The sequence below is a fragment of the Bubalus bubalis genome, chromosome 13, assembly GCF_019923935.1.
Source record: "Bubalus bubalis isolate 160015118507 breed Murrah chromosome 13, NDDB_SH_1, whole genome shotgun sequence".
NCBI classification, from domain to species: Eukaryota; Metazoa; Chordata; class Mammalia; order Artiodactyla; family Bovidae; genus Bubalus; species Bubalus bubalis.
The window spans coordinates 16,088,298-16,114,757 of record NC_059169.1 but is presented as its reverse complement, the minus strand read 5'-3'; the positions used below and the strand labels follow the sequence as shown (position 1 = coordinate 16,114,757).

At 39.2% G+C, this 26,460-nt stretch overlaps 1 protein-coding gene across 1 annotated transcript in view; it reads right to left on the bottom strand.

Annotated features, from left to right (window-relative positions):
• LOC102409035 (ATP-binding cassette sub-family C member 4-like) overlaps positions 1-26,460 on the bottom strand; it is a 183,605-nt gene that overhangs the window by 7,131 nt on the left and 150,014 nt on the right. The window contains 3 exon segments of the mRNA XM_045162445.1: positions 16,403-16,508; positions 16,916-17,088; positions 25,455-25,544. Coding sequence (XP_045018380.1) covers positions 16,403-16,508; positions 16,916-17,088; positions 25,455-25,544 — 369 coding nt within the window.

The window sequence follows — 26,460 nt, the reverse complement described above, 5'->3', positions numbered from 1 at the left end:
CCAATGTTCCACAGTATCATATTGTGTGTGTGTGTGTGTGTATTGTTGTTGTTGTTTTAAGTTTTACTATGTATTTATTATCTTTTTAAATTTATTTTTATTTTTTAATTTAATTTTATTTTTAAACTTTAAAATATTGTATTGGTTTTGCCAAATATCAAAATGAATCTGCCACAGGTATACATGTGTTCCCCATCCTAAACCCTCCTCCCTCCTCCCTCCCCATACCATCCCTCTGGGTCATCCCAGTGCACCAGCCCCAGGCATCCAGTATCGTGCATCAAACCTGGACTGGCTACTCGTTCCATATATGATATTATACGTATTTCAATGCCATTCTCCCAAATCATCCCACCCTCTCCCTCTCCCACAGAGTCCAAAAGACTGTTCTATACATCAGTGTCTCTTTTGCTGTCTTGTATACACGGTTATTGTTACCATCTTTCTAAATTCCATATATATGCGTTAGTATACTGTATTGGTGTTTTTCTTTCTGGCTTACTTCACTCTGTATAATAGGCTCCAGTTTCATCCACCTCATTGGAACTGATTCAAATGTATTCTTTTTAATGGCTGAGTAATACTCCATTGTGTATATGTACCACTGCTTTCTTACCCATTCATCTGCTGATGGACATCTAGGTTGCTTCCATGTCCTGGCTATTATAAACAGTGCTGCGATGAACATTGGGGTACACGTGTCTCTTTCCCTTCTGGTTTCCTCAGTATGTATGCCCAGCAGTGGGATTGCTGGATCATAAGGTGGTTCTATTTCCAGTTTTTTAAGGAATCTCCACACTGTTCTCCATAGTGGCTGTACTAGTTTGCATTCCCACCAACAGTGTAAGAGGGTTCCCTTTTCTCCACACCCTCTCCAGCATTTATTACTTGTAGACTTTTGGATCGCAGCCATTCTGACTGGCGTGAAATGGTACCTCATAGTGGTTTTGATTTGCATTTCTCTGATAATGAGTGATGTTGAGCATCTTTTCATGTGTTTGTTAGCCTTCTGTATGTCTTCTTTGGAGAAATATCTATTTAGTTCTTTGGCCCATTTTTTGATTGGGTCATTTATTTTTTCTGGAATTGAGCTGTAGGAGTTGCTTGTATATTTTTGAGATTAGTTGCTTGTCAGTTGCTTCATTTGTTATTATTTTCTCCCATTCTGAAGGCTGTCTTTTCACCTTGCTTATAGTTTCCTTTGTTGTGCAGAAGCTTTTAAGGTTAATTAGGTCCCATTTGTTTATTTTTGCTTTTATTTCCAATATTCTGGGAGGCGGGTCATAGAAGATCCTGTTGTGATGTATGTCAGAGAGTGTTTTGCCTATGTTCTCCTCTAGGAGTTTTATAGTTTTTTTAGTTGTGTCCAACTCTTTGCAACCCAATGTACTATAGCCCACCAGGCTCCTCTGTCCATGGAATTCTCCAGGCAAGAATACTGGAGTGGGTTGCCATTTCCTTCTCCAAGGGATCTTCCTAACCCAGGGATTGAACCCATGTTTCTTATGAATCTCCTGAATTGGCAGGTGGGTTCTTTAATATGAGCGCCAAATGTTTCACATTAATGTACTTGGACAACTATTTCAGAATTGATTGATTACCCTGTTTTACTAGACAGACAAAGGTCTAATGTGATCTTTTATTATTATAAGGTTATAGGAAAGGAAGAAAATGGAAGTTTTAAACTAGGATTACTGGCACTCAACAGGCTGAAGCATCTAATATTCTGCCCAGGGCATTTGGGATTGTTATCATTAGTTAGTCCTTTTAGCTCTCAGACTCTGAGCTCTGAGAGATATTTATACAGATACACAGAGATGGCAAATATCTTGATTCAAGAAAATCAAAGTCAATTTATCTAAAATGTAGGTTGATGTCATGTAAACCAGATGGCAGTGACCTGAGAGCAAACTGTCAATTTGGTTTGACAGAATCTGATCAATATTTGGGGAAAAAAGTGTGCTTCTGGAATTTCTTCAGGGTTCTGGATTACTGTCAGCTGCTAAGAAGGGCAGAATCCTTTATATGAGAGGTTAAGCTACTTCTTAAAGTTGGCTGTGGTTGTGTTTTATTATTCTGAGAGTGAAAGGCTGGCAAAAGGAGCTGCTACATAGCAGCATTAGTAGAACTGCTCTGAACACACACACACACACACACACACACACAAAAATCTGTAGAAATCCAATTTTCTCCTTGGATAAGTGCCGGGATCCAGCCCCAGCTGATCCAGGGTATTCGAAGGAGAGACGGCTAGGCGACCTATTCAAATGTTAATTAGAGATAATAAAGAGGAATAGAATGAGGATAGCTCAGTAGGAAAATTCAGTGGAGAAAAGAAGCTGAGTGGCTTGCTTTACGCGGAAAATCAATATAACCCGTGACACCAGGTTAGCTCTGACCACGGAGGCCGCAGGCGCCCTCTCGAATAGCGGAAGGTGCCCCACCTTAGACACCTTCTCGAGTGGGTCTTAGAAGCCCAGGCAAATAAATGGTCGCAGAGGATATCCACGCTCCAGATGGACACTCAGCTGGAAGTTAAAGGGAAGAATGACATGGGGAGACCAAACGTTGGTGAGCAAGGCCCATAGCTTTATTTTCAACAGGGGCTTTTATACCCTAAGTTACACATAGAGGATAATAGGGGATGCAAAGTCAGCAGTCTATGATGCTTATCAAAAACCAGGGTTTCTTTCCTGCAGATTTATCGTATACAAATGGTTTAGGTGATTTACATCATCTTCTGGCCAGAGGCCTATTAACATTTTATGACTCTTGACAAGCACTTATCAACAAAGACTTATTTTCTCTAAGAGTAATTATTTTAAGGTTTGGCGCCATCTTCCGAAGATAAGATTACGTTCCTATAGGGTGGATGTGTAATGGGTTTACAAAGGAAAGAATTTACTACCTTAAGGGTCTAAAGTTACTAACACCAGGCCACTACTTATTTTTTCTACATACCAACTATATTAAATAATGCACATTCAAGGATACAATTCAGGGGATGTGAAAACTTGGCAACAAACATTGGCTCATCAATGAAATCTTTTACTAGTTTTATTCTGACAGTTTCTAATTCTCTGAGAGGCTCTAAGCTATTTGAATATCTTAAGCTTCCCGTGCCTCTGGAGGCTGGGAGACTGTAAACAATCGTATGCATAGCTGTAGGTGTCCGGGTAAACTTGTCAGGCGAGTTAGAGAGCCATCTGAGGGGTTTGGATTTAAACACTCCTAATTGCCCAGGAACTTTATTAATTGGAGCTGTAAGTTAACTCTTTGACAGAGAGAGCGAGATGGTGGTGGGGGACAGCCCCCAGTAAAGTCAGAGGTGAGAGCACAAAGCAATAAAGTAGGCAGACTCTGGTTTTTTGGGGGGTAGATGCTCGAGAATATCCGGGGGCACTCCCGAGGCTCGATCCCGCCTTTGCGTATGCCGAGCCCCCTTCCTCATGACCTTTGTCACGAGTGGAATGTCTCTCGCAGGCTCCCGGCAGATAAGATCAAAGAAGCAATTAAGAAATTGAGCTTGTAATTCTAGAGATCATGGCCCACATAGCACATGAAGGCAGCCCAATCTAAATTGCCTAGAACCTGAATCTGTTTTCACAAATTATCCTTCTGTTTCTTTTTCTTTCTTTCTTAAGCTGCCTTCCTTTCACCCCTTTTATTACTCATTAAAAGGTCTCCTGGGCTTCCCAGGTAACTCAGCTGATAAGTAATTCACCTGCAATGCAGGAGACCCCTATTCATTTCCTGTGTTGGGAAGTTCCCCTGGAGAAGGGGTAGGGTATTCACTCCAGTGTTCTTGGGCTTCCCTGGTGGCTCAGACTGTATAGAATCCACCTGCAGTGTGGCAGACCTGGGTTTGATCCCTGGGTTGGGAAGAGCCCCTGGACGAGGGCATGGCAACCCACTCTAGTGTTCTTGCCTGGAGAATCCCCACGGACAAAGGAGCCTGGCCAGCTGCAGTCCATGGGGTCACAAAGAGTCGGACACTTGAGCGACTAAGCACAATAGGTCTGTGCTTACTGACTAAGCACGTTGAAGTGAAGTGGAAGTGAAAGTTGCTCAGTCATGTCTGACTCTTTGCAATCCCAGGGACTATATGGTCCAAGGAATTCTCCAGCCAGAATACTGAATTAAGAACAATATGTCTGCTAATTGGAAATTGAAAGAGGGAGGAAGGGGCTCTTAACACCACCTTTCTACTTATTAGTGACTTTGGTTAATGATTTTTTTTTTCCTGGGGGGGAAGAGGGAGTGTCTAAAACAATTTGCTCATATGATATAACTATAAAAACAGTTCTGATGTTAAATAGTAGTTCATTCTTCATTTAGAGTAGATGTCTCTTAAGAGAAAATGCTGAAACTCTATAAACAAAACGTAGGTTGTTTTTCCACATTAAGGCAGTACAGTTAATTTCATTCTTTGTATTTAATTAGAAATAGTTATTAAGTCTCATAAAGTCCAGTCTCTGGTTAATCTTTTGTTTACTTCTGTGAATCACTGCTAATAGCAGCTCTCTCAAAAGAGCCCAAGAATAACAGAATCTGTATCATCCACATAATAATTTATATCTTCTGTAACTTGGCCAACTTAGATGCTCTGTATAATTTTGCTTAAGTATGACAGAATAGAACGTAACTACTCATTCTGATGCCAAGGAAGAAAAAGCACAATTTTAAAACACAGGTATGCAAACACCTATGATCAATTAATCTATGAAAGAGTAATCAAGAATATATAATGGATAAGACAGTGTCCTTGGTAAATAGTACTGGGAAAGCTGGACACCTACGTGGAAATAAATGAAATTAGAACACACTAATCTTTTTGTATATGTACAACCATACAAAATAAACCATATACAAAAATAAACTCAAAATGGTTTAAAGACCTAATATAAGACTGGATACTATAGAACTAGAGGAAAACACAGGCAGAACACTCTTTGACATGAATCACAACAATATTTTCTTAGATCAGTCTCCCAAAGCAAAAGAAAAGAAGCAAAAGTAAACAAATTAGACCTAATCAAACTTTAAAGCTTTTGAACAGCAGAGAAGACCACCAACAAAATGAAAAGAAAACACTGCATGAATGGGATAAAATATTTACAAATGATGCAACCAACAGGGGGTTAATATCTAAAATATACAAACACCTCATATAACTCAATATCAAAAAAACAATAACCCAATCAAAAAATGGACAGAAGACCTAAATAGACATTTCTTCAAAGAAGACATACAGATAACCAACAGGAAAAGATGCTCCACATCACTAATTATCAGAGAAATGTTAATCAATCAAAATGAGGTACCACTTCACATGGGTCAGAATGGCTATCATTAAAGAGTCTACAAATAACAAATGCTTGAGAGCGTGTGGAGAAAAGGATACACCTCCTACACTACTGGTGGGAATATAACTTGGTGCAGCCACAGTGGAAAACAGTATGGAGATTTCTGAAAAAAACTGCAAATAGAGCTACCATACAATCTAACAATCTTACCACTGGGCGTGTATCAAGAAAAGACAAAAAGATACATACAGCCTAATTCAAAAAGATACATACACCCCAACATTCATAACAGCATCACTTACAATAGCCAAAATATGGAAACAACCTAAGTGCCCATCAACAGATGACTGGTTTAAGAAATGTGATACACCAAACCAACACGTGCGCGTGCACACGTATGCACAGTGGAATATCCCTCATATCACAATAAATGATGAAATACTGCCACTTGTACCAACATGGGTGAACCTAGAGAGTATCATACTAAGTGAAGTAAATCAGACATAGAAAGTCAAATATGATATCATTTATATGTGGAACATAAAAAATAATACAAATGAATCTACATAGAAAACAGAAGCAGACTCGCAGACACAGAAAATAAACTTATGGTTACTAAAGAGGAAAGGAGGGGGCATAAAAATTAGGACTATGAGATCAACAGATATAAACTACTATAAACAAAACAGATAAGCAAAATGGACTTAATGTATAACACAGGGAAGTATATCCAATATACTGTAATTACCTATAATGGAAAATATTCTGAAAAAATATATACATATTTAGGTGAATCACTTTGCTATACATCTGAAACTAACAAAATACTGTCAATCAACTATATTCCATGTTTACAAACAGGAGTAACACATAGCCAAAACACACTTGAGGAACACTTAAGTAAATTTTCATTAATTTCTGAATTGATTCAGCATTTATTGTACATTTATGTGCACTGATGGCATTTTGCTAGATGCTGTGGAAGATGAAAACACACATAAGCCAGAGACCCTGCCCCTAGGGAGCCTGTACTGAGAGGAGAGAGAGAAGAAAATCTCAAGTGTGCATCATGCAGGTAAAAAAGCACAACAAGGAGGGTTTGGTAACAGAAGAGATGACTTCTGGTCAGAGGTTCTGAGAATGAGCTTCAAGGAGGAAAGAAGGCAATGAACTAGACCTTGAAGAAAGGACAGGCACAAAAATGCAGAAACAAAGGTGGATGGGTGGACAGTGTTCTTTCCAGACACAGGGACTATCATGGGCCAAGTGGACTGGAGTAAGCCTGGCAGCTCCTTAAGGGCAGGGTGATACAGTTTTCCTTGTTTGCTGTTGCATCTCAGGGCCCTGGCATTGTACATGACAAGTAACAGGCACACAGTAGATGACAGTTTAAAATTAAATACAAATGAAACTAAATTCAGGGCATGACTGGGTAAGCGCCCAATGCTGAGGTTTGTCAAGACTACAGGGTGAGCTCAAGGAGGGAATGAGTCCAGCTGTCACAGGAAACAGTTAAGGCAGGGGATACAGGGATGACAGGATGAGGGATGTGGACCTGGAGGACCACATGCTTCAGGTGGATGGCTGTGGACAAGAGGGAGAGTGAGAGGGGAAATGAGGGAGGGACAAACCAGGGCTGAGGATGGAGGCTTCAAACTCATTTATGTCAAATACTGGAAAAGATAGAGAAGAAAAGAGACAGAGAGGAGGGGGAGTTGAGAGGAGCAGGAGTGCAGTGAAGCCACAGATATTCCAGGGAGCTGTCCTCCACATAAAATTCAAATGGACCCACTGCAAGATAATACAATTTATTTTCATTGGCAGGATGCCATCAGTGACAATGGAGTGGCTTCAGGGAGAGGTGGGGGCAGGAGAGGCTGGAAGAAAAGCCTAGTAAGAAAGAGATACCAGAGACAGTTTTCAATATGGTGACAAACATTAAAGGGAGATCCCATTAGGGACAAATAGAATGGGGAGGTGAAGATCTGAGTATCAGATCTCTGCTTTTGAGTGCCAGGTGACACAGGGACAGTTGTCCAACCTTGGAATTTGGGTCCCTAAGTAAATGAGTTCTTGTGATTTTCTCAGAGACTGGACACTGTGGGAGATATTAACTCAAAATTTTTCTTAGTTTTGGAAATAATAAGTCATTTTTCTTGCCCATGGAATGATGAAGGGTGGGTCATGGTCACCTCAGTAATTGTTTTCCCAAATCTGCTGTTTTTGCAAATAAGCACCCCCTTCTTAAAGTATTTTTTATTGTGCGCTCTACTTTCACATTAATCATCTTTTCTCTAAAAACTTGAATGAAAACACATGGCATGTTTTTGAAGGAGGTTTCTTTTTTGAAATGTTGTAACTATATTCATGTAGGCTTATGAAAGAAAAATTTCATGCGGGTGAAAAACAGAACTTGAGTAAAACTCTAGTTAGGTATGAACTGTTTTTGTGCTTTTCAGGTGGTAAGCACGAAAACAGTTCATACCTAACTAGAGTTTTACTCAAGTTCTGTTTTTCACCCGCATGAAATTTTTCTTTCATAAGCCTACACAAAACTAATACAATTATGTAAAGTTTAAAAATAAAAATTAAAAAAAAAGTTTCTGGTTTTGATTTCTCTGGGAAAAAATATATTTAGAAGAGGCTTGAGTTGAGGAAGAGAGGTAAAGAATATGCATAAGATTGTTTACAAATAGAAGAGGCAGTATTTGAGATTCCTTGTCCTGGTTTTGGTCCTGTGTCATTCATTTTTCAAAGAAAAACTGCAGACAGTGAAAATGTTGACCACAGACAACAACCCTGTTAGGGCAAGTGCAGATTTTCATATGCCCGTTTGCTCATGCTTCTAGGGAGAACGCAGGTGATATGAAGACTGGAGTGTGAAAGACAGGAAGGAACAACTGTGCTATTGGCTGAAGAGAAAATAGGTCATAAGCACCCAGCAAATCCTAAAAACCACAGGAAGTACTCACCTTTTAATGCAGAGACAGTGGTGAGTCTTAGGAGAAAGAGGATTTCTAATTTATCTGTCTTGCTCCACTGTTTTGGAGCAAATAAGGATGATTAAATTAGTTGTCATTATGACTCCATTATGTTTAATAAAATTTAAAATTAGAACATCTTTGTAAAATAGAATTCTGAAATATTAATGGTGCTTATCAATTTTATCCAGCAAATCAAAGCTGGATAAATCCCTTTGAAGAGTCAACATATAAACAAAGCTGTTAACTAAGTTAGTTGATTCCCAGCAAGTCTTTTGCTTAATATACTTACAGTAAACAAAACCATTTTAAATAGCTGAGAAAAGAAGAGAAGCAAAAGGCAAAGGAGAAAAGGAAAGATATACCCATCTGAATGCAGAGTTCCAAAGAATAGCAAGGAGAGATAAGAAAGCCTTCCTTGCTGATCAATACACAGAAATAGAGGAAGACAATAGAATGGGAAAGACTGGAGATCTCTTCAAGAAAATTCAAGATACCAAGGGAACATTTCATGCAAAGATGGACACAAAAAAAGGACAAAAATGCTATGGACCTAACAGAAGCAGAAGATATTAAGAAGAGGTAGAAGAATACACAGAAGAACTATATGAAAAAGATCTTCATGACCCAGATAACCACAATGGTGTAATCACTCACCTAGTGCCAGGCATCCTGGAGTGTGAAGTCAAGTTGACCTTCAGAAGTATCACTACAAACAAAGCCAGTGAGGTGATGGAATTCCAGCTGAGCTATTTCAAATCCTGAAAGATATGCTGTGAAAGTGCTGCACTCAATATGCCAGCAAATTTGGAAAACTCAGCAGTAGCCACAGGACTGGAAAAGGTCAGTTTTCATTCCAATCCCAAAGAAAAGCAATGCCAAAGAATGCTCAAACTACCATACAATGCACTTATTTCACACACTAGCAAAATAATGCTCAAAACCCTTCAAGCTAGGCTTCAATAGCATGTGAATCAAGAATTTCCAGATGTACAAGCTGGATTTAGAAAACGCAGAGGAACCAGAGATCAAATTGCCAACATCTGTTGGATCATCAAAAAAGCAAGAGAGTTCCAGTAAAACATCAATTTCTGCTTTGTTGACTATGCCAAAGCCTTTGACTGTGTGGATCACAACAAACTGTGGAAAATTCTTCAAAGGATGAGAATACCAGACTACCTGTCTGGTATTACCTGTCTCCTGTATGCAGGATAAGAAGCAATAGTTAGAACTGGATATGAAATAACAGACTGGTTCAAAATTGGGAAAGGCATATGTCATGACTGTATACTGTCATCTTGCTTATTTAACTTCTATGCCAAGTACAACATGTGAAATGCCATGCTGGATGAAGCACAAGCTGGAATCAAGATTGCTGGGAGAAATTTCAACTTCAGATATTCAGATAACACCACTTTTATGGCAGAAAGTGAAGAGGAACTAAAAGGTGCTCTTGCTGAAGGCAAAAGAGGAGAGTGAAATAGCTGTCTTAAAACTCAACATTCAAAAACTAAGATCATGGCATCTGGTCCCATCACTTCATGGCAAATAGATGGGGAAACATGGAAACAGTAAGAGATTTTATTTTCTTGGGCTACAAAATCACTGCAGAAGGTGATTGCAGCCTTAAAATTAAAAGGCCCTTGCTCCTTGAAAGAAAAGCTATGACAAACCTAGAGAGTGTATTAAAAAGCAAAGATATCAATTTGCTGACAAAGATCCATATAGTCAAAGCTATGGTTTTCCAGTAGTCATGAATGGATGTGAGAGTTGGACCATAAAGAAGGCCGAGTGTGGAAGAACTAATGCTGAAGAACTGTAGTGTTGGAGCAGACTCTTGAAAGTCCCTTGGGCTGCAAGGAGATCAAACCAGTCAATCCTAAAGGAAATAAACCCTGAATATTCATTGGAAGGATTGATGCTGAAGCTGAAGCTCCAATTCTTTGGCCACCTGATGTGAAGAGTTGACTCATTTGAAAAGACCATGATGCTGGGAAAGATTGAGGGCAGGAGGAGAAGGGGATGACACAGGACAAGATGGTTGGATGACATCACTGACTCAATGGATATGAGTTTGAGCAAACTCCATGAGATGGTGAAGGACAGGGAAGCCTGGTGTGCTGTAGTACATGGGGTCGCCAGGAGTTGGACGTGACTAACAATTGAACAAGAATAAAACAAAACCATACCCATCTGTCTTTGTGCAGATATATTCACCAGTGCAACAAAATGTACTTGTTACAAGAAATGGTAACCCACTATAGTATCCTTGCCTGGAGAATCCCCATGGTCAGACGAGCCTGGCAGGCTATCATCCATGGGGTAGCACAAAAGTCAGACACAACTTAGCAACTAAACAACAACACCTTTAGCACCTAGAACCACAGGACTTCATGGTGACAACCCTGTCGGTTATGCCCTTCATCAACATCTGTCACCTCCCCAGCCCTTCCCTCAGGCTGGCTGTGTGCCCTCTGGATCATTAAGTTTTGCAGCAGGTTGACTTGTCTCATGTCCACATTAAAGCTTTCAGAACAGAGAGTTACCTGCTTTCCTGAAAGGTAAGAGGTACAGGGATCCCTTGGGGATACTGGGGGTTCAGTTCCAGAACACTGGAATGTAGTGAATATCACAATACAGTCAATTACACAAATTTTCTAGTTTCCCAGGGTGTCTAAAAGTTATGTTTAGACTACACTGTAGCCTAGCAAGTGTGCAGTAGCATTATTCCTGAGAAAACAATGCACAGACCTTAATTTAAAAAAATAATTTATTGCTCATGGGCATACCCATGGGTGATTCTTGTTGATGTTTCACAGAAAACAACAAAATTCTGTAAAGCAATTATCCTTCAATTAAAATATTAAGCAAAATAGTAATAGTAATAATTTATTCCTAAAAAATACTAACCATCATTGGAGACTTCAGCAAGTAACACCAAAAATCACTGATTACCATAACAAAGGTAATGATAGTGAAAAAGTTTGACATATTGTGAGAATTACCAAAAGATGACACAGTCATGGAATGAGAAAATGCTGTTGGAAAAATGGTACCTATAGGCTTTCTCTACTTGCTTGACAAACCTTTAATTAAAAAAAAAAAGTATTATCTGCAAACTTCAATAAAACAAGGTGTGCCTGCATTTCTAAAGCAAGCAATAAAGAAACTGATTCAAAAATCAAAGTTTCGTAAAAGAATATTATTTATTTATGATGATTTGCTGAATTGAAAACCAACGGATAATCAGAAGCTCTAGAACAAAATATAAGGTTTACACCTGGGGTGGATGGAGCACAGAAGACAATTCCCAACTCTTAAGCTGGGGGATGCACGTCTCTTAGTCCCCTAAGGTCTAATCCTGCTGTTCCTACAAGAGGAGTCAGCAACCACAACCAGCTTGAACCAAGATGTAAACAAGTGGCTGGGTTTACATCTCCTGGTGGGATCTCCTTGTGGCATCACTGTTGACCTCAGTCAGGGAGCCCTAAACTGAAGGTCTCCCAACATAGGAGTGGGAAGGACAGCTCCACAATAAAGGACAAGGTCATCACAGAAAACAAGTTCAGTCACTGCAAAGGTGACAGGCTCCAAAGAGAATCCTCCCATTTCTTTTCTCTCTCCATCTTCCCATTCACCTAGATGCTCAGTCTCCACACCCAGAAAGCAGCATCGACTCCTCTCTCTCCTCTCAGGTCCCACATTCAATTCATCACTTGGCTCCTCTTCCTTATCTCCTGCAAATCCAATCATCTCACCATTCCCACTGCAGGCACCTTAGTCTCAGCCACCAACAGTCAAGAGAGGGCACAAGTGCAAGAGAGAGGCAACACTGCATTTGAGGAGAATTGAAGACCATCAATGTGGTTTTAGCTATAAAGGAAGGATGGGGAGCAGAGTGGGACAAAACAAGAAAGGTGAGGAGGGGCTGGGCTGTAAAGAAATAGAGGAAAACAATGGAATGGGAAAGACAAGAGATCTCTTCAAGAAAATTAGAGATACCAAGGGAACATTTCATTCAAAGATGGGCACAATAAAGGACAGAAATAGTAGGGACCTAACAGAAACAGAAGTTTTTTTTTGTTTTGTTTTGTTTTGTTTTTATTTATTTCTTTTCTATTTTTTTTAAATTTTATTTTATTTTTAAACTTGTGGCAAGAATACACAGAAGAACTGCACAAAAAAGATCTTCACGACCCAGATAATCATGATGGTGTGATCACTCACCTAGAGCCAGACATCCTGTAATGTGAAGTCAAGTAGGCCTTAGGAAGCATCACTATGAACAAAGCTAGTGGAGGTGATGGAATTACAGTTGAGCTCTTTCTAATTCTGAAAGATGATGCTGTTAAAATGATGTACTCAATATGCCAGCAAATATGGAAAACTCAGCAGTAGCCACAGGACTGGAAAAGGTCAGTTTTCATTCCAATCCCAAAGAAAGAAAATGCCAAAAAATGCTCAAACTACCACACAATTGCACTCATCTCACACGCTAGGAAAGTAATGTTTAAAATTCTCCAAGCCAGGCTTCAGCAATATGTGAACCATGAGCTTCCAGATGTTCAAGTTGGTTTTAGAAAAGGCAGAGGAACCAGAGATCCAATTGCCAACATCCGCTGGATCATCAAAAAAGCAAGAGAGTTCCAGAAAAACATCAATTTCTGCTTTGTTGACTATGCCAAAGCTTTTGACTGTGTGGATCACAATAAACTATGGAAAATTCTGATACAGATGGGAATACCAGACCACCTGACCTGCCTCTTGAGAAACCTATATGCAGGTCAGGAAGCAACAGTTAGAACTGGACATGGAACAACAGACTGTTTCCAAATAGGAAAAGGAGCACGTCAGGGCTGTATATTGTCACCCTGGTTATTTAACTTATATGCAGAGTACATCATGAGAAATGCTGGACTGGAGGAAGCACAAGCTGGAATCAAGATTGCTGGGAGATATATCCATAACCTCAGATATGCAGATGACAACACCCTTATGGCAGAAAGCGAAGAGGAACTAAAAAGTCTCTTGATGAAAGTGAAAGAGGGGAGTGAAAAAGTTGGCTTAAAGCTCAACGTTCAGAAAACTAATATAATGACATCTGGTTCCATTACTTCATGGCAAATACATGGGGAAACAGTGGCTGACTTCATTTTTGGGGACTCCAAAATCACTGTAGATGGTGATTGCAGTCATGAAATCAAGACGTTTACTCCTTGGAAGGAAAGTTATGACCAACTAGACAGTATATTAAAAAGCAGAGACATTACTTTGTCAACAAAGGTCCATCTAGTCAAGGCTATGGTTTTTCCTGTAGCCATGTATGGATGTGAGAGTTGGACTGTGAAGAAAGCTGAGCACTGAAGAATTGATGCTTTTGAACTGTGGTGTTGGAGAAGACTCTTGAGAGTCCATTGGACTGCAAGGAGATCCAACCAGTCCATTCTAAAGGAGATCAGTCCTGGGTGTTCATTGGAAGGACTGATGTTGAAACTGAAACTCCAATATTTTGGCCACCTCATGCGAGGAACTGACTCATATGAAAAGACCCTGATGCTATGCAAGATTGAGGGCTGGAGGAGAAAGGGATGACAGAGGATGAGATGGTTGGATGGCATCACCGACTTGATGGACATGGGTTTGGGTGAACTCCGGGAGTTGGTGATGGACAGTGAGGCTTGGCATGCTGAGGTTCATGGGGTCGCAAAGAGTCAGACATGACTGAGTGACTGAACTGAACTGAACTGAACTGAAAGCCTGTTCAAGATTTGTACACTGATCAATTGAGAAAAATTTGAGGTTACAGAAATTTACCAGGAGACAGGCTTCCCTAGTGGCTCAGATGGCAAAGAATCTTCCTGAAATGTGGGAGCCTGGGTTCAGCCTCTGTGTTGGGAAGATCCCATGGAGTAGGAAATGGCAACCCATTCTGGTATTCTTGCCCGGAAAATCCCATGGACAGAGGAGCCTGACGAGCTACAGTTCATGGGGTTGCAAAGAGTCGGACATGACTGAGCAAGTAACACACATGAGTAAGTAAAGCATTAAATAAATTGCACATATGTCGATAACAGAAACAAAGCTGATTGGTTCAGGGGATACAGACATTCACATATGTGAACCAGGTGCTGAGGGATAAGACTGAGAACTGACCAGCGGAGAGGCTTTCAAAACTCTGTCCTTCCTCACTGTTTCCTTAACCAATCACATATTTCAAGGTGACAGTATTTCTAAGAATTAGATAATAAAAATAATCTGCTACTATTAATTCCGGAATACCAAAAAACAAAAATTAAAGCTGCAGGGGACATTTAGGAAAAAATAATTTATTTGAACAGACTCCTAACTGAGCTGGAGATCAAGTCATCTTTCTGCTGCTGCCTCTAAAGCCTGATAAAGGCCTTGAAACAGGTAAATTTTATATCATCATTTATTTAATATGGATGGAGAAGGAAATGGCAACCCACTCCAGTATTCTTGCCTGGAGAATCCTGTGTACAGAGGAGCCTGGTGGGCTGCCGTCTGCGGGGTCACACAGAGTTGGAGCGACTTAGCAGCAGCAGCAGCAGCATTTATTATGGAAGAATCTGTCCTGCAATGCAGAAGACCTGGGTTCAATCCTTGATTCGGGAAGAGTCCCTGAAGAAGGGAATGGCTATTCACTCCACAATTTTTGCTTGGAGAATCCCATGGACAGAGGAGCCTGGCAGGCTACAGTTCATGGGATCCCAAAGAGTTGGACATGACTAAGCAACAAACACATTCTTTTGGGGTTCATTTCAGTCGCTCAGTCATGTCCAACTCTTTGTGACCCCATGAATCACAGCATGCCAGGCCTTTGGGATTATACGCAGCCAAAGGTTTTCCTTTGAACCATACTTTTTATAATATTTTATGAAGCCACACTCTAACATTTACTGAAACTCAGCAAGCAGCAGAGGGAAACAAAGAAAGAAGATGAAAAGAGATAAGGAATAGAGGGAGGAAGGAAAAGAAGATAAGGAAGGAAATATTAAATTACTGAGAGGAAAGAGCCAATCAAATCTGGAGGGAAGATATTAGACAGATATCCAGAGACCAAAGCTTGGAGTCTACTGCATGTGCAGTTGGTCATTTATCTACAGTCTCTCAGCCTTGATTTGCCTTTCTTTTTTTATTTTTTAATATAAATTTATTTATTTTAATTGGAGGTTAGTTACTTTACAATATTGTATTGGTTTTGCCACTGTGATGCACAGATTCAGTCTCTGCAAGTCACATTTTAGAGTCTCTTTGGCAAGCTGGCCTCTTTTTAGGTTGTGCCAGTAAGCAGGCACTAGAGGGAGACTGAAAGTGGGACAGAGCTAATGTTCGATCTGATCTGCTGTTCCTGGAGTGTCACCTCAGCAGTGGGACCTGACTCCAGCTCGGAGCTTCCATTAGCACATGGAGAAATAGCCCCATCCTGATTTCTCAGCACATATGACTAGGAACTGGGCAGTGACCTCTCCTTGGAGGTTTTAGCACCAACTGTAGGGCCTCTCTTCTGAGTTCTTAGGTCTGGAGATCCATCCTAGGACATTATAGCTGCTTCCTAAAATCATTACCTCAGTGCTTCCTTTCATTTTTCTAGCCTCCAACTCTTATGTAGCAAATTTCCTATATTAAATCTTTTCAGCTGAAATACCGTTTTTCTCATGAGGCCCTTTCTTCTCTTTGACTCCTTTCTGACAGCAAAAGCTGAAAAATTTTGAAACCTTAGCCAACAACTTCCTGGCAATCTAAAAAGGTTAAGTTTTAGATTAAATAAATTGAAAAATGTTGAAACAACTGTGACACAGTAAAAATCACTGTGTTCTACCCCCTTGAAATATGAAGCTATAACTTGGGTTTGAAATATTTTCATGGCTGGACATCCTAAAAAGTGACCATTCAAATATAAGAATATTATATGAAAATATAAGATTATTGGATATATTATTTAATAGCACATTTTGAAAGTAAAGTTAAATACTTGAGTTATTTTCAGGAATGGGAGAAAATTAAATTACTGAAGGTTTCTATTAAGTTTTACAAGGAAGGATCAGTTGAAAAATTGAATATAAATGGAAACAACTGAAATGGTGAGAGTCTTACCAATATCCATTCACAGTCAAAAACGGTGCTCAACCTGTGTGTGATGGTTAGCACAGTGCAGTCAGCAAATTTCTCATGGATTTTTTTTTGGATTAATTCATCAGTTCTGGAATCAGAGAAATTGATATCCTTTAGTGGAGACAGGAAAAGCAGACTAAAGGTTAAAAATTAAAAATCAATACTTTAAACATAATCTTGTTCCTAAAAAGCTAAGTATAAAAAGTCTATTAGAAATTTACTATTTTTCATGAAATGATGGAAAATAGCCTTTGCTTGAAATTGCTTGAAACTATCAGGAGCTGGATTTAGGAATCCAGCTCTCTTAGGATGTCTCATAACAATATTAACATACATATAATACATCTCGGTTTCTTCCTTTGATTTCTGTGATTAATATTATTAAGAAATATCTTGGGGCAAAGAGCATAGAAACATTTCTCAGCATCACTAAATGTTTTCCATTTACCACATCTAAAATTTGAATTCTAGGTTTCATGGACCTCAGCTCCATACCTTGGATCCACATTGGATGTGGCTTTGTCAAGAATCAATATCTGATTTTTCCTGAGAATAGCCCTGGCAAGGCACACTAGTTGTCTCTGTCCAACACTCAAGTTCAATCCTGATTCTGCCAATTCGGTATACATCTCACTAGGAAGATCTTTGATGGTTTCTTTGAGTTGTACCTGTGGGTACAGAAAGAACATTTTCCTAAACAAATTGCTGCTGAAGTAGACAAGCCTCTTAGACATTAGAGCTTTGACATCCTCCCAACTTTCTGTGTATCTTACATGTACAGCCAGGTGATGGGAAGAGCTGTTTCCAATTAGTGTTCACTGAGAAAGATGGTGGGTAGAGTCAAGTCAGGACAGAAAGATCTCAAAGTCTCCCCATCCCTGCCATATGACATTCACCAAAACCCCCCCACCTAAGAATTAGTTCAGAAACTCTCTCAAAAATTGAAGCTATTTTTCCCAATGTGGTTTAAACAGAAAATCTAAAAGGATTTTTATGGTTGAATCAACTTTACCAAACTACATTATGCAGAAGAGTTGATACAGAAAAAGGAAACTTTAAAAAACTACAGAAAGTTTTATTCTCTACAGATATAATCATATTAACACCTTACAATTTTTTAATGTTTCAGTTTAGTTCAGTTCAGTCACTCAGTCATGTCCAACTCTTTGCAACCCCATGAACCACAGCACACCAGGCCTCCCTGTCCATCACCAACTCCCGGAGTTTACCCAAACCCATGTCCATTGAGTCAGTGATGCCATCCAACCATCTCATGCTCTATCGCCCCCTTCTCCTCCTGACCTCAATCTTCCCCAGCATCAGGGTCTTTTCAAATGAGTCAGCTCTTTGTAACAGTTAGCCAAAGTATTGGAGTTTGAGCTTCAACATCAGTCCTTCAATGAACACCCAGGACTGATCTCCTTTAGAATGGACTGGTTGGATCTCCTTGCAGTCCAAGGGACTCTCAAGAGTCTTCTCCAACACCACAGTTCAAAAGCATCAATTCTTCGGCGCTCAGCTTTCTTCACAGTCCAACTCTCACATCCATACATGATTACTGGGAAAACCATAGCCTTGACTAGATGGACCTTTGTTGGCAAAGTAATGGCTCTGTTTTTAATATGCTGTCTAGGTTGGTCATAACTTTCCTTCCAAGGAGTAAGCATCTTTTAATTTCATGGCTGCAATCACCATCTGCAGTGATTTTGGAGCCCCCCAAAATAAAACCAGCCACTATTTCCACTGATTCCCCATGTATTTTCCATGAAGTGATGGGACCAGATGTCATTATCTTAGTTTTCTGAATGTTGAGCTTTAAGCCAACTTTTTCACTCTCCTCTTTCACTTTCATCAAGAGGTTCTTTAGTTCCTCACTTTCTGCCATAAGGGTTTTGTCATCTGCATATCTGAGGTTATGGATATTTCTCCCGACAATCTTTATTCCAGCTTGCGCTTCCTCCAGTCCAGCATTTCTCATGATGTACTCTGCATATAAGTTAAATAAACAGGGGGACAATATGCAGCCTTGATGTACTCCTTTTCTTATTTGGAACCAGTCTGTTGTTCCATGTCCAGTTCTAACTGTTGCTTCCTGACCTGCATATAGGTTTCTCAAGAGGCAGGTCAGGTGATCTGGTATTCTCATCTCTTTCAGAATTTTCCACAGTTTATTGTGATCCACACAGTCAAAGGCTTTGGCATAGTCAACAAAGCAGAAATTGATGTTTTACTGGAACTCTCTTGCTTTTTTGATGATCCAACAGATGTTGGCAATTTGATCTCTGGTTCCTCTGCCTTTTCTATATCCAACTTGAACATCTGGAAGTTCACGTATTGCTGAAGCCTGGCTTGGAGAATTTTGAGCATTACTTTATTAGTGTGTGAGATGAGTGCAATTGTGCAGTAGTTTGTGCATTTTTGGCATTCCCTTTCTCAGGGATTGGAATGAAAACTGACCTTTTCCAGTCCTGTGGCCACTGCTGAGTTTTCCAAATTTGCTGGCATATTGAGTGCAGCTCTTTCACAGTATCACCTTTCAGGATTTGAAATAGCTCAACTGGAATTCTATCACCTCCACTAGCTTTGTTCGTAGTGATGCTTCCTAAGGCCCATTTGACTTCACATTCCAGGATGTCTGGCTCTAGGTCAGTGATCACACCATCGTGATTATCTGGGTCTTGAAGATATTTTTTGTACAGTTCTTCTGTGGATTCTTGCCACCTCTTCTTAATATCTTCTTCTTCTCTTAGGGCCATACCATTTCTGTCCTTTATTGAGCCCAGTTTTGCATGAAATGTTCCCTTTGTATCTCTAACTTTCTTGAAGAGATCTCTAGTCTTTCCCATTCTATTGTTTTCCTCTATTTCTTTGCATTGATTGCTGAGGAACATTTTCTTATCTCTCCTTGTTTTTCTTTGGAACTCTGCATTTGAATGGGTATATCTTTCCTTTTCTCCTTTTTTTTTTTGCTTTTTTGTAGTGTTTAAAATAATGCAAATTTAAACAATGGAAAACTCCATCTAATATGTTATTAATCCTGGAACCTTTCCCAAATTTAATTCTATAAATGGTGGACCATCAAGTGCATTTTCTTCAATATTGTAAATGTCTTGCAGTAATGAAAACTCACAAGAAATAAATACAATATTACATCTTACATCCTCCACAACATGGATATAGGTGAGGTTTATATTAATCTATCTTCATAAAATTATATTCATAAGATTAAAAAAAAACCAAACCTTTAACCACCAAGTATAATCTGAAAATACACTTGGTGGTAGGGGTCAGTTCAATGAATTCTGGAGAATTACTATGGAACAAGTAGCAAATTCAGGCTGTACTTGAAGTGAAAGAACAAAGAAGAAATACACTTCAAATGAAGAAACCAACAGATTAATTGCCAATAAGTTATTTGACACACTACAATGTCAGATAGCAAAACACTGAGGGTAAATGAGTAGCATTTTTGTGATATCCTAAATGCTGGAGCTCTTACATGAATGTGATCCTGAACTGTGTTCCTGATGTGAGTCCAATCCCAAGAAAGCAGAATTCTGAGTTAGGATTAAATATGGTATTGGTATTTAGTGATACAATGAAAGGTGTACAAACTCTGAAGGGTAAGATTTGGACTGTGGTGCAAGTGGTTGGTTTTTTTTAAGACTGACATCCTAACTTTGAAGAAATAATTTCACACTTACTCCTGAGTTGGATGACATCACAAAACTAAACTGTTTTTTTCCTTTTCCTTCAGGTTGTCCATATATGCTTCATGATGAATAAGAGTTGTAAGGGGAAATGCTTTTCATAAAATTCTATTTTCTGAGACTCTCTGTTTATTTACAAATCAGGGATGATGATGAGAATAATATGAATATCAAGGCCCTCTGTACTGTGAGCATAAAGTCAAGGTATAAAGTATTAGAATGGAAGAAATGGACAACAGAGGCAGTAAATAGTAACTAGAAGTTACAACTGGAGAATTTGAACACACTAGATGATAGTGTAATATTACTATTCTATTTCTCAATTGAGATAATTGTGTTAGATTATGAAAAAGAATGTCCATGAAAAGGACAGAGATTGTGTCTCTTGATGACTTGATAGATCCAGAATATGAAATGATGCCTGTCTAAGAGGTGCTCAGAGATATTTGTTGGCTGTGTGTAGGCAGAAGTGAAGCTCATCGTGTGACATATATCTGTTCCTATAAATTGGAAAATAAATGCATATAGACAGTTTACAGATAACACTATTATTATGTGTAGAAGGATTATATTCTTATAACAAAAAACTGGCTCCAGAATATCATAACATCACACTGTAAACTGTGGAAAGCACATAAAAGTTATAATTTAAGGACAATGGAGCAAATAATACTATTCAAAACTATAGATCTCAAAATAGAATACTTCAGATCATTTTTGAGGTTCAGTTCAGTTCAGTCGCTCACTTGTGTCTGACTCTTTGTGACCCCATGGACTGCAGCACGTCAGGGCTCCCTGTCCATCACCAACTTCCGAAGTTTACTCAAACTTATCTCCATTGAGTCAATGATGCCATGCAACCATCTCATCCTCTGTCATCCCCTTCTCCTTGAACCTTCAATCTTTCCCAGCATCAGGGGTTTTTCAAATGAGTCAGTTCTTCACATCAGGTGGTCAAAGTATTGGAGTTTCAGCTTCAACATCAGTCCTTCCAATGAATATTCAAGACTGGTTTCCTTTAGGATGGACTGGTTGGATCTCCTTGCAGTCCAAGGGGCTCTCAAGAGTCTTCTCCAACACCACATTTCAAAAGCATCAATTCTTCAGCACTCATCTTTCTTTAGAGTCCAACTCTCACATCCATACATGACTACTAGAAAAACTACAGCCTTGACTAGACAGACCTTTGTTGACAAAGTAATGTCTCTGTTTTGAATACGCTGCCTAGGTTAGTAATAACTTTCCTTCCAAGGAGATCAGTTCAGTTCAGTTGCTCAGTCATGTCCGACTCTTTGCAACCCCATGAACCACAGCACGCCAGGCCTCACTGTCCATCACCAGCTCCCAGAGTTTAACCAAACTCATGCCCATCAAGTTGGTGATGCCATCCAGGCAACTCATCCTCTGTTGTCCCCTTTTCCTCCTTCCCTCAATCCTTCCTAGCATCGGGGTCTTTTCCAATGAGTCAACACTTCACAACAGGTGGCCAAAGTATTGGAGTTTCAGCTTCAACATCAGTCCTTCCAATGACCACTGAGGACTGATCTTTAGGATGGATGCCAGGGTCCAGCCCCAGCAGGATCCAGGGGTACCCTCAGGATGACAGCATAGGCGATAAGGATAGCAAAGCAGAGAGAGAGGCTTGATCTTCCTTGATTAACACAGAAAGCCAATAAAGCTCCTGTTTTCCAAGGAGTCATCCTGAAAGAAGAATAGAGAGAGAAAAGGAGGGAAAAGGAAAAAAAGAATGACACAGGGAGACCAAGCTTCGTTGAGCAAGGCCCATAACTTTATTTTCAAAAGGAACTTTTATACCTTGACTTATACATAGAGGGAAATGAAAGATGCAAAGTCGTACAGAGTCAGCCCAAACATTACATCTGTTTTGTCTTTATCAAAGCAAGGATTTTTTCTGCATACCTTTCCCATAAACAAAACAATGTTGTGTACATTATCTTCTGGCCTTGGAGGCCTGTGGACATTTTATGACCCTTTTTGATAAAGGCTGCTCAACCAGAAAACTTATTTTCCCTTGAAGTGTTTCTTCTTTATTTCTCCCAGCCTCAGAAAGTACTAAACAGAGTTACATTCTCCTGGACCAAAGGTGCAGTGGGTCACAACAAAGAAAGAACCAATTAGCTCAAAGTTCTGATGTGGTTAATTCCAAGGCTGCTACTTGTTTTTCTTACATTCCAACTATGTTAACCAATGCACTCCCAGGTGCACAATGGATAAGGGATATGGGAACTTGGCAGCAAGCATTGGCCCAATAATGAAGCCCTTTACCAGTACTATCTATTCTAATAAATTTTCATCCCTTAAAGGACTCTATGCTCATTGGGACTTTTAGAATGTTTTGGCTTCCCATGCCTTTCAAGGTTGGGGAGTTGTGGACAATCATGTGTGTTAATTGCAAGAGTATGGATAAACCTGTCAGGAAAGCTAGAATGCCATCAGAGAGGTTTGAATTGAAACACTCCTATCATGCCCAGGAGACTTATTAACTAAAGCCCTAAGTTGACTTTTTCCAGAGAAAGGTGATCGGGGATAGCCCCCTGTTAATGTCAGAAGAGTTGGTGAAAGGCATAATTTAATAAACAGTAGACAGATTTTGGTTTTGGGGTAGATGCTCAAGCAGATTCAGGGGGTCTCTCGAGGCCTGATCTGCCTTTGCCTGTCAGGTCTCTTCTGCATGACTTTTTTCATGGGTGGGATCTCCCGTGGTGGCTCCCGGCAGATGGACTGGTTGGATCTCCTTGCAGTCAGAGGGACTCTCAAGACTCTTCTCCAACACCACAGTTCAAAAGCATCAATTCTTCAGTGCTCAGCTTTCTTCATAGTCCAACTCTCACATCCATACATGACTACTAGAAAAACTATAGCCTTGACTAGATGGACCTTTGTTGGCAAAGTAATCTCTCTGCTTTTTAATATGCTGTCTAGGTTGGTCACAACTTCCCTCCCAAGGAATAAGCGTCTTTTAATTTCATTGCTTCAGTCACCATCTGCAGTGATTTTGGAGCCCAAAAAATAGTCTGTCACTGTTTCCACTGTTTCCCCATGTATTTTCCATGAAGTGATGGGACCAGATGTCATTATCTTAGTTTTCTAAATGTTGAGTTTTAAGCCAACTTTTTCACTCTCCTCTTTCACTTTCATCAACAGGCTCTTTAGTTCTTTTTCACTTTTTGCCATAAGGGTCATGTCACCGCATATCAGAGGTTAATGATATTTCTCCCGGCAATCTTGATTCCAGCTTGTGCTTCTTCCAGTCCAGCATTTCTCATAATATACTCTGCATATAAGTTAAATAAGCAGGGTGACAATATACAGCCTTGACGTACTCCTTTTCTTATTTGGAAACAGTCTGTTGTTCCATGTCCGGTTCTAACTGTTGCTTCCTGACGTGCGTACAGGTTTCTCAAGAGGCAGGTCAGGTGATCTGGTATTCCCATCTGTTTCAGAATTTTCCAGTTTATTGTGATCCACACAGTCAAAGGCTTTGGCATAGTCAATAAAGAAGAAATTGATGATTTTCTGAAACTCTCTTGCTTTTTCGATGATTCAGCGAATCTTGGCAATTTATCTCTGCTTCCTCTGCCTTTTCTATATCCAGCTTGAACATCTGAAAGTTCACAGTTCACATACTGCTGAAGCCTGACTTGGAGAATTTTGAGCATTACTTTATTAGCGTGTGAGATGAGTGCAATTGTGTGGTAATTTGAGCATTCTTTGGCATTCCCTTTCTCAGGGATTGGAATGAAAACTGACCTTTTCCAGTCCTGTGGCCACTGCTGAGTTTTCCAAATTTGCCGGCATATTGAATGTATCACTCTCACAGCATCATCTTTTAGGATTTGAAATCGCTCAATTGTAATTCCATCACCTCCACTAGCTTTGTTCATCGTGATGCTTCCTAAGGCCCACTTGACTTTGCAACCTTTTTGAGGTTGGGAAAATAGTAGCATATAGCAAAACTGAAAAATAATAAACTGAACTTAAAAGGTACCCTATTTCTATAATCTTTACCATTTTTCAGGTAATCTGTGTAGTGTAGTAGGTGCCAACACCTCTCACAGGAGGTTAACACAGATTCAGATGTTTCCCACATTTCATGGAACCTCCTTATTTCTCAAAAAGAAAGGTTGGTATGGACTGGAAGGAGACATGGAAATGCAATGGGGAAGAGTTTTTATTAGATTGGGACAAGTAGTAAAGGAAGTAAAGGGGGAGCCTGTTCACCTACAAGGTCCTGGGAAATGGAAATGTGAGCTGTACCACAGCAAGGACTGAGCCACGGATTCCTGATGCACAGGCTGCTGATGCCCAGATTTCTGTATCTTGGTTTCCTGTGTGATGAGACACACATGTGTCTTAACAGAGACACTATAAATGCTGGATTTGTGCAACACAAAATTTTTTTAAAGAAATAAGCCGTACTTCTCTGAAATGAAGAGATCAACCAAACATTTAGTACCTATTTAGTAAGTGCTTCTTTTTAAAAGCAAAAGACTGAGCTAGGTCCTATGAGAGTTTAGAAGTCTGTCTATGACTTAGAAGTGTAGAGTTTCTGCCATCAGGAGAAACAATTTGCAAAACTAGGGCTAATACACAAAATAATTAGTATTAAAATATACAAACCAACAGCAACTTAATAGTCAAAATTTTTTCACGCAAAGGTGAGGAAATTCAATGAAGTAGGGCAAGGGGAAAAATGACACAAATAACAGAAAATCCTCTAGAAACGAAACTATCCATTTAAAAACTGAGCCAAAGCTCCATGGTTCTGTTATCTGCATTCATGCTACAGCATTAAAATGATATAATTACCATAAGTAATCATCATCACATTCCAACTATATAATTTACTTTCATAAACACTTTCTTATGAAACTTCATAGTATTTTATTGATATGATCTTATTTATCTTTCAGTTAATAATGAAAAACTATTGTCTGCACTTAGATAGCCCCTAAGGCCAGAGGAATAAAATGAACATTGGAGGGTAATTAGGGTAATTAATTTACTAGGTCACTAATAGATTTGATGCCACAGTTTCAATGTCTAGTTTAGTGCTCTACTAAGAACAAAATGATGTATCTTGTTGCTTGGGGTTCTATAGAAAAGCTAAAATGAAAACATGGGTATTATATTGTTGGTTTTCATTATCAATACATAAATTTTAAGTGCCCCATCTCATCACTGTTCTCCTAGAGAGTAAACAAAGTCAGTTCAAATTATAAACTTCCTTTAATTACCTGCAACTATAAATGTACACACACAGACACTGATGCTAACAAGTTAATTACATTACATAAATTTACCTCTTCTAAGGCATTCCACAGTTCTTTCTCTGTATGCTGATTAAAGGGATCCAGATTTTTCCTCATTGTTCCAGTGAATAAAACAGGTTCCTAAATACCACAAAATAGTGAATGTTATTACCTTAATCTCTTTTCATTTTCATTTTATTTTATTTTTAAACCTTACAATATTGTATTGGTTTTGCCAATATATATATATATATATATATATATATATATATAGTAGAAAATAAATGAGTTTAGATTCCCCATTTCAGAGATGAGTATGATCAAAACATAAAACCTGGGAATCTAAACTCATTTATTTTCTACTGTAACCACAAGTCATAAATAACCAGAGGGAATCTTTAAATATGGAGACTGAACGTGCTAAAAAGTTTTTCCCATTTTCCTGAAAGGGATATCTTTGGAAAAAAAAATTTAATTGTAGTAAAATACACATGAAATTTACTAGCTTAACCATTTGTAAGCACACAGTTCAGTGGTATTAAATACATTCACATTATTGTACATCTCTACCTTCTAGCCACAGAACTTCTTTCATCTTGCAGAACTGAAACTCTACCCACTAAACAACAACTCCCCACTCCCAGCAGCTCCTGGCACCTACCATTCTACTTCCTGTCTCCATGCGTTTACTACTCTAGGTAGCTCATATTAATAGAATCATACAGTATTTGTCCTTTTTGATTGGCTTATTTTACTTAGTTTAATTTTCTCAAGGTTCATCTGTGCTGTATGGCAGGAGTCAGAACTTCCTTCCTTTCTGAGGCTGAATAATACTGCACTGTATACATATATGCACCACTTTGTGTTTATCGATTCATCTGTCAATGGACCTTTAGGTGCCTCCACCTTTTTGCTACTGAGAATAATGCTGCTATGAACATGCAAGTACAGGCATCACTTCAAGATCTTTCTTTCAATTCTTTTGGGTTTATGCTTTAAAGTAGAATTGGTAGATCATATAATAATTCTATCTTTAACTTTTTCGAGAAATGACTAC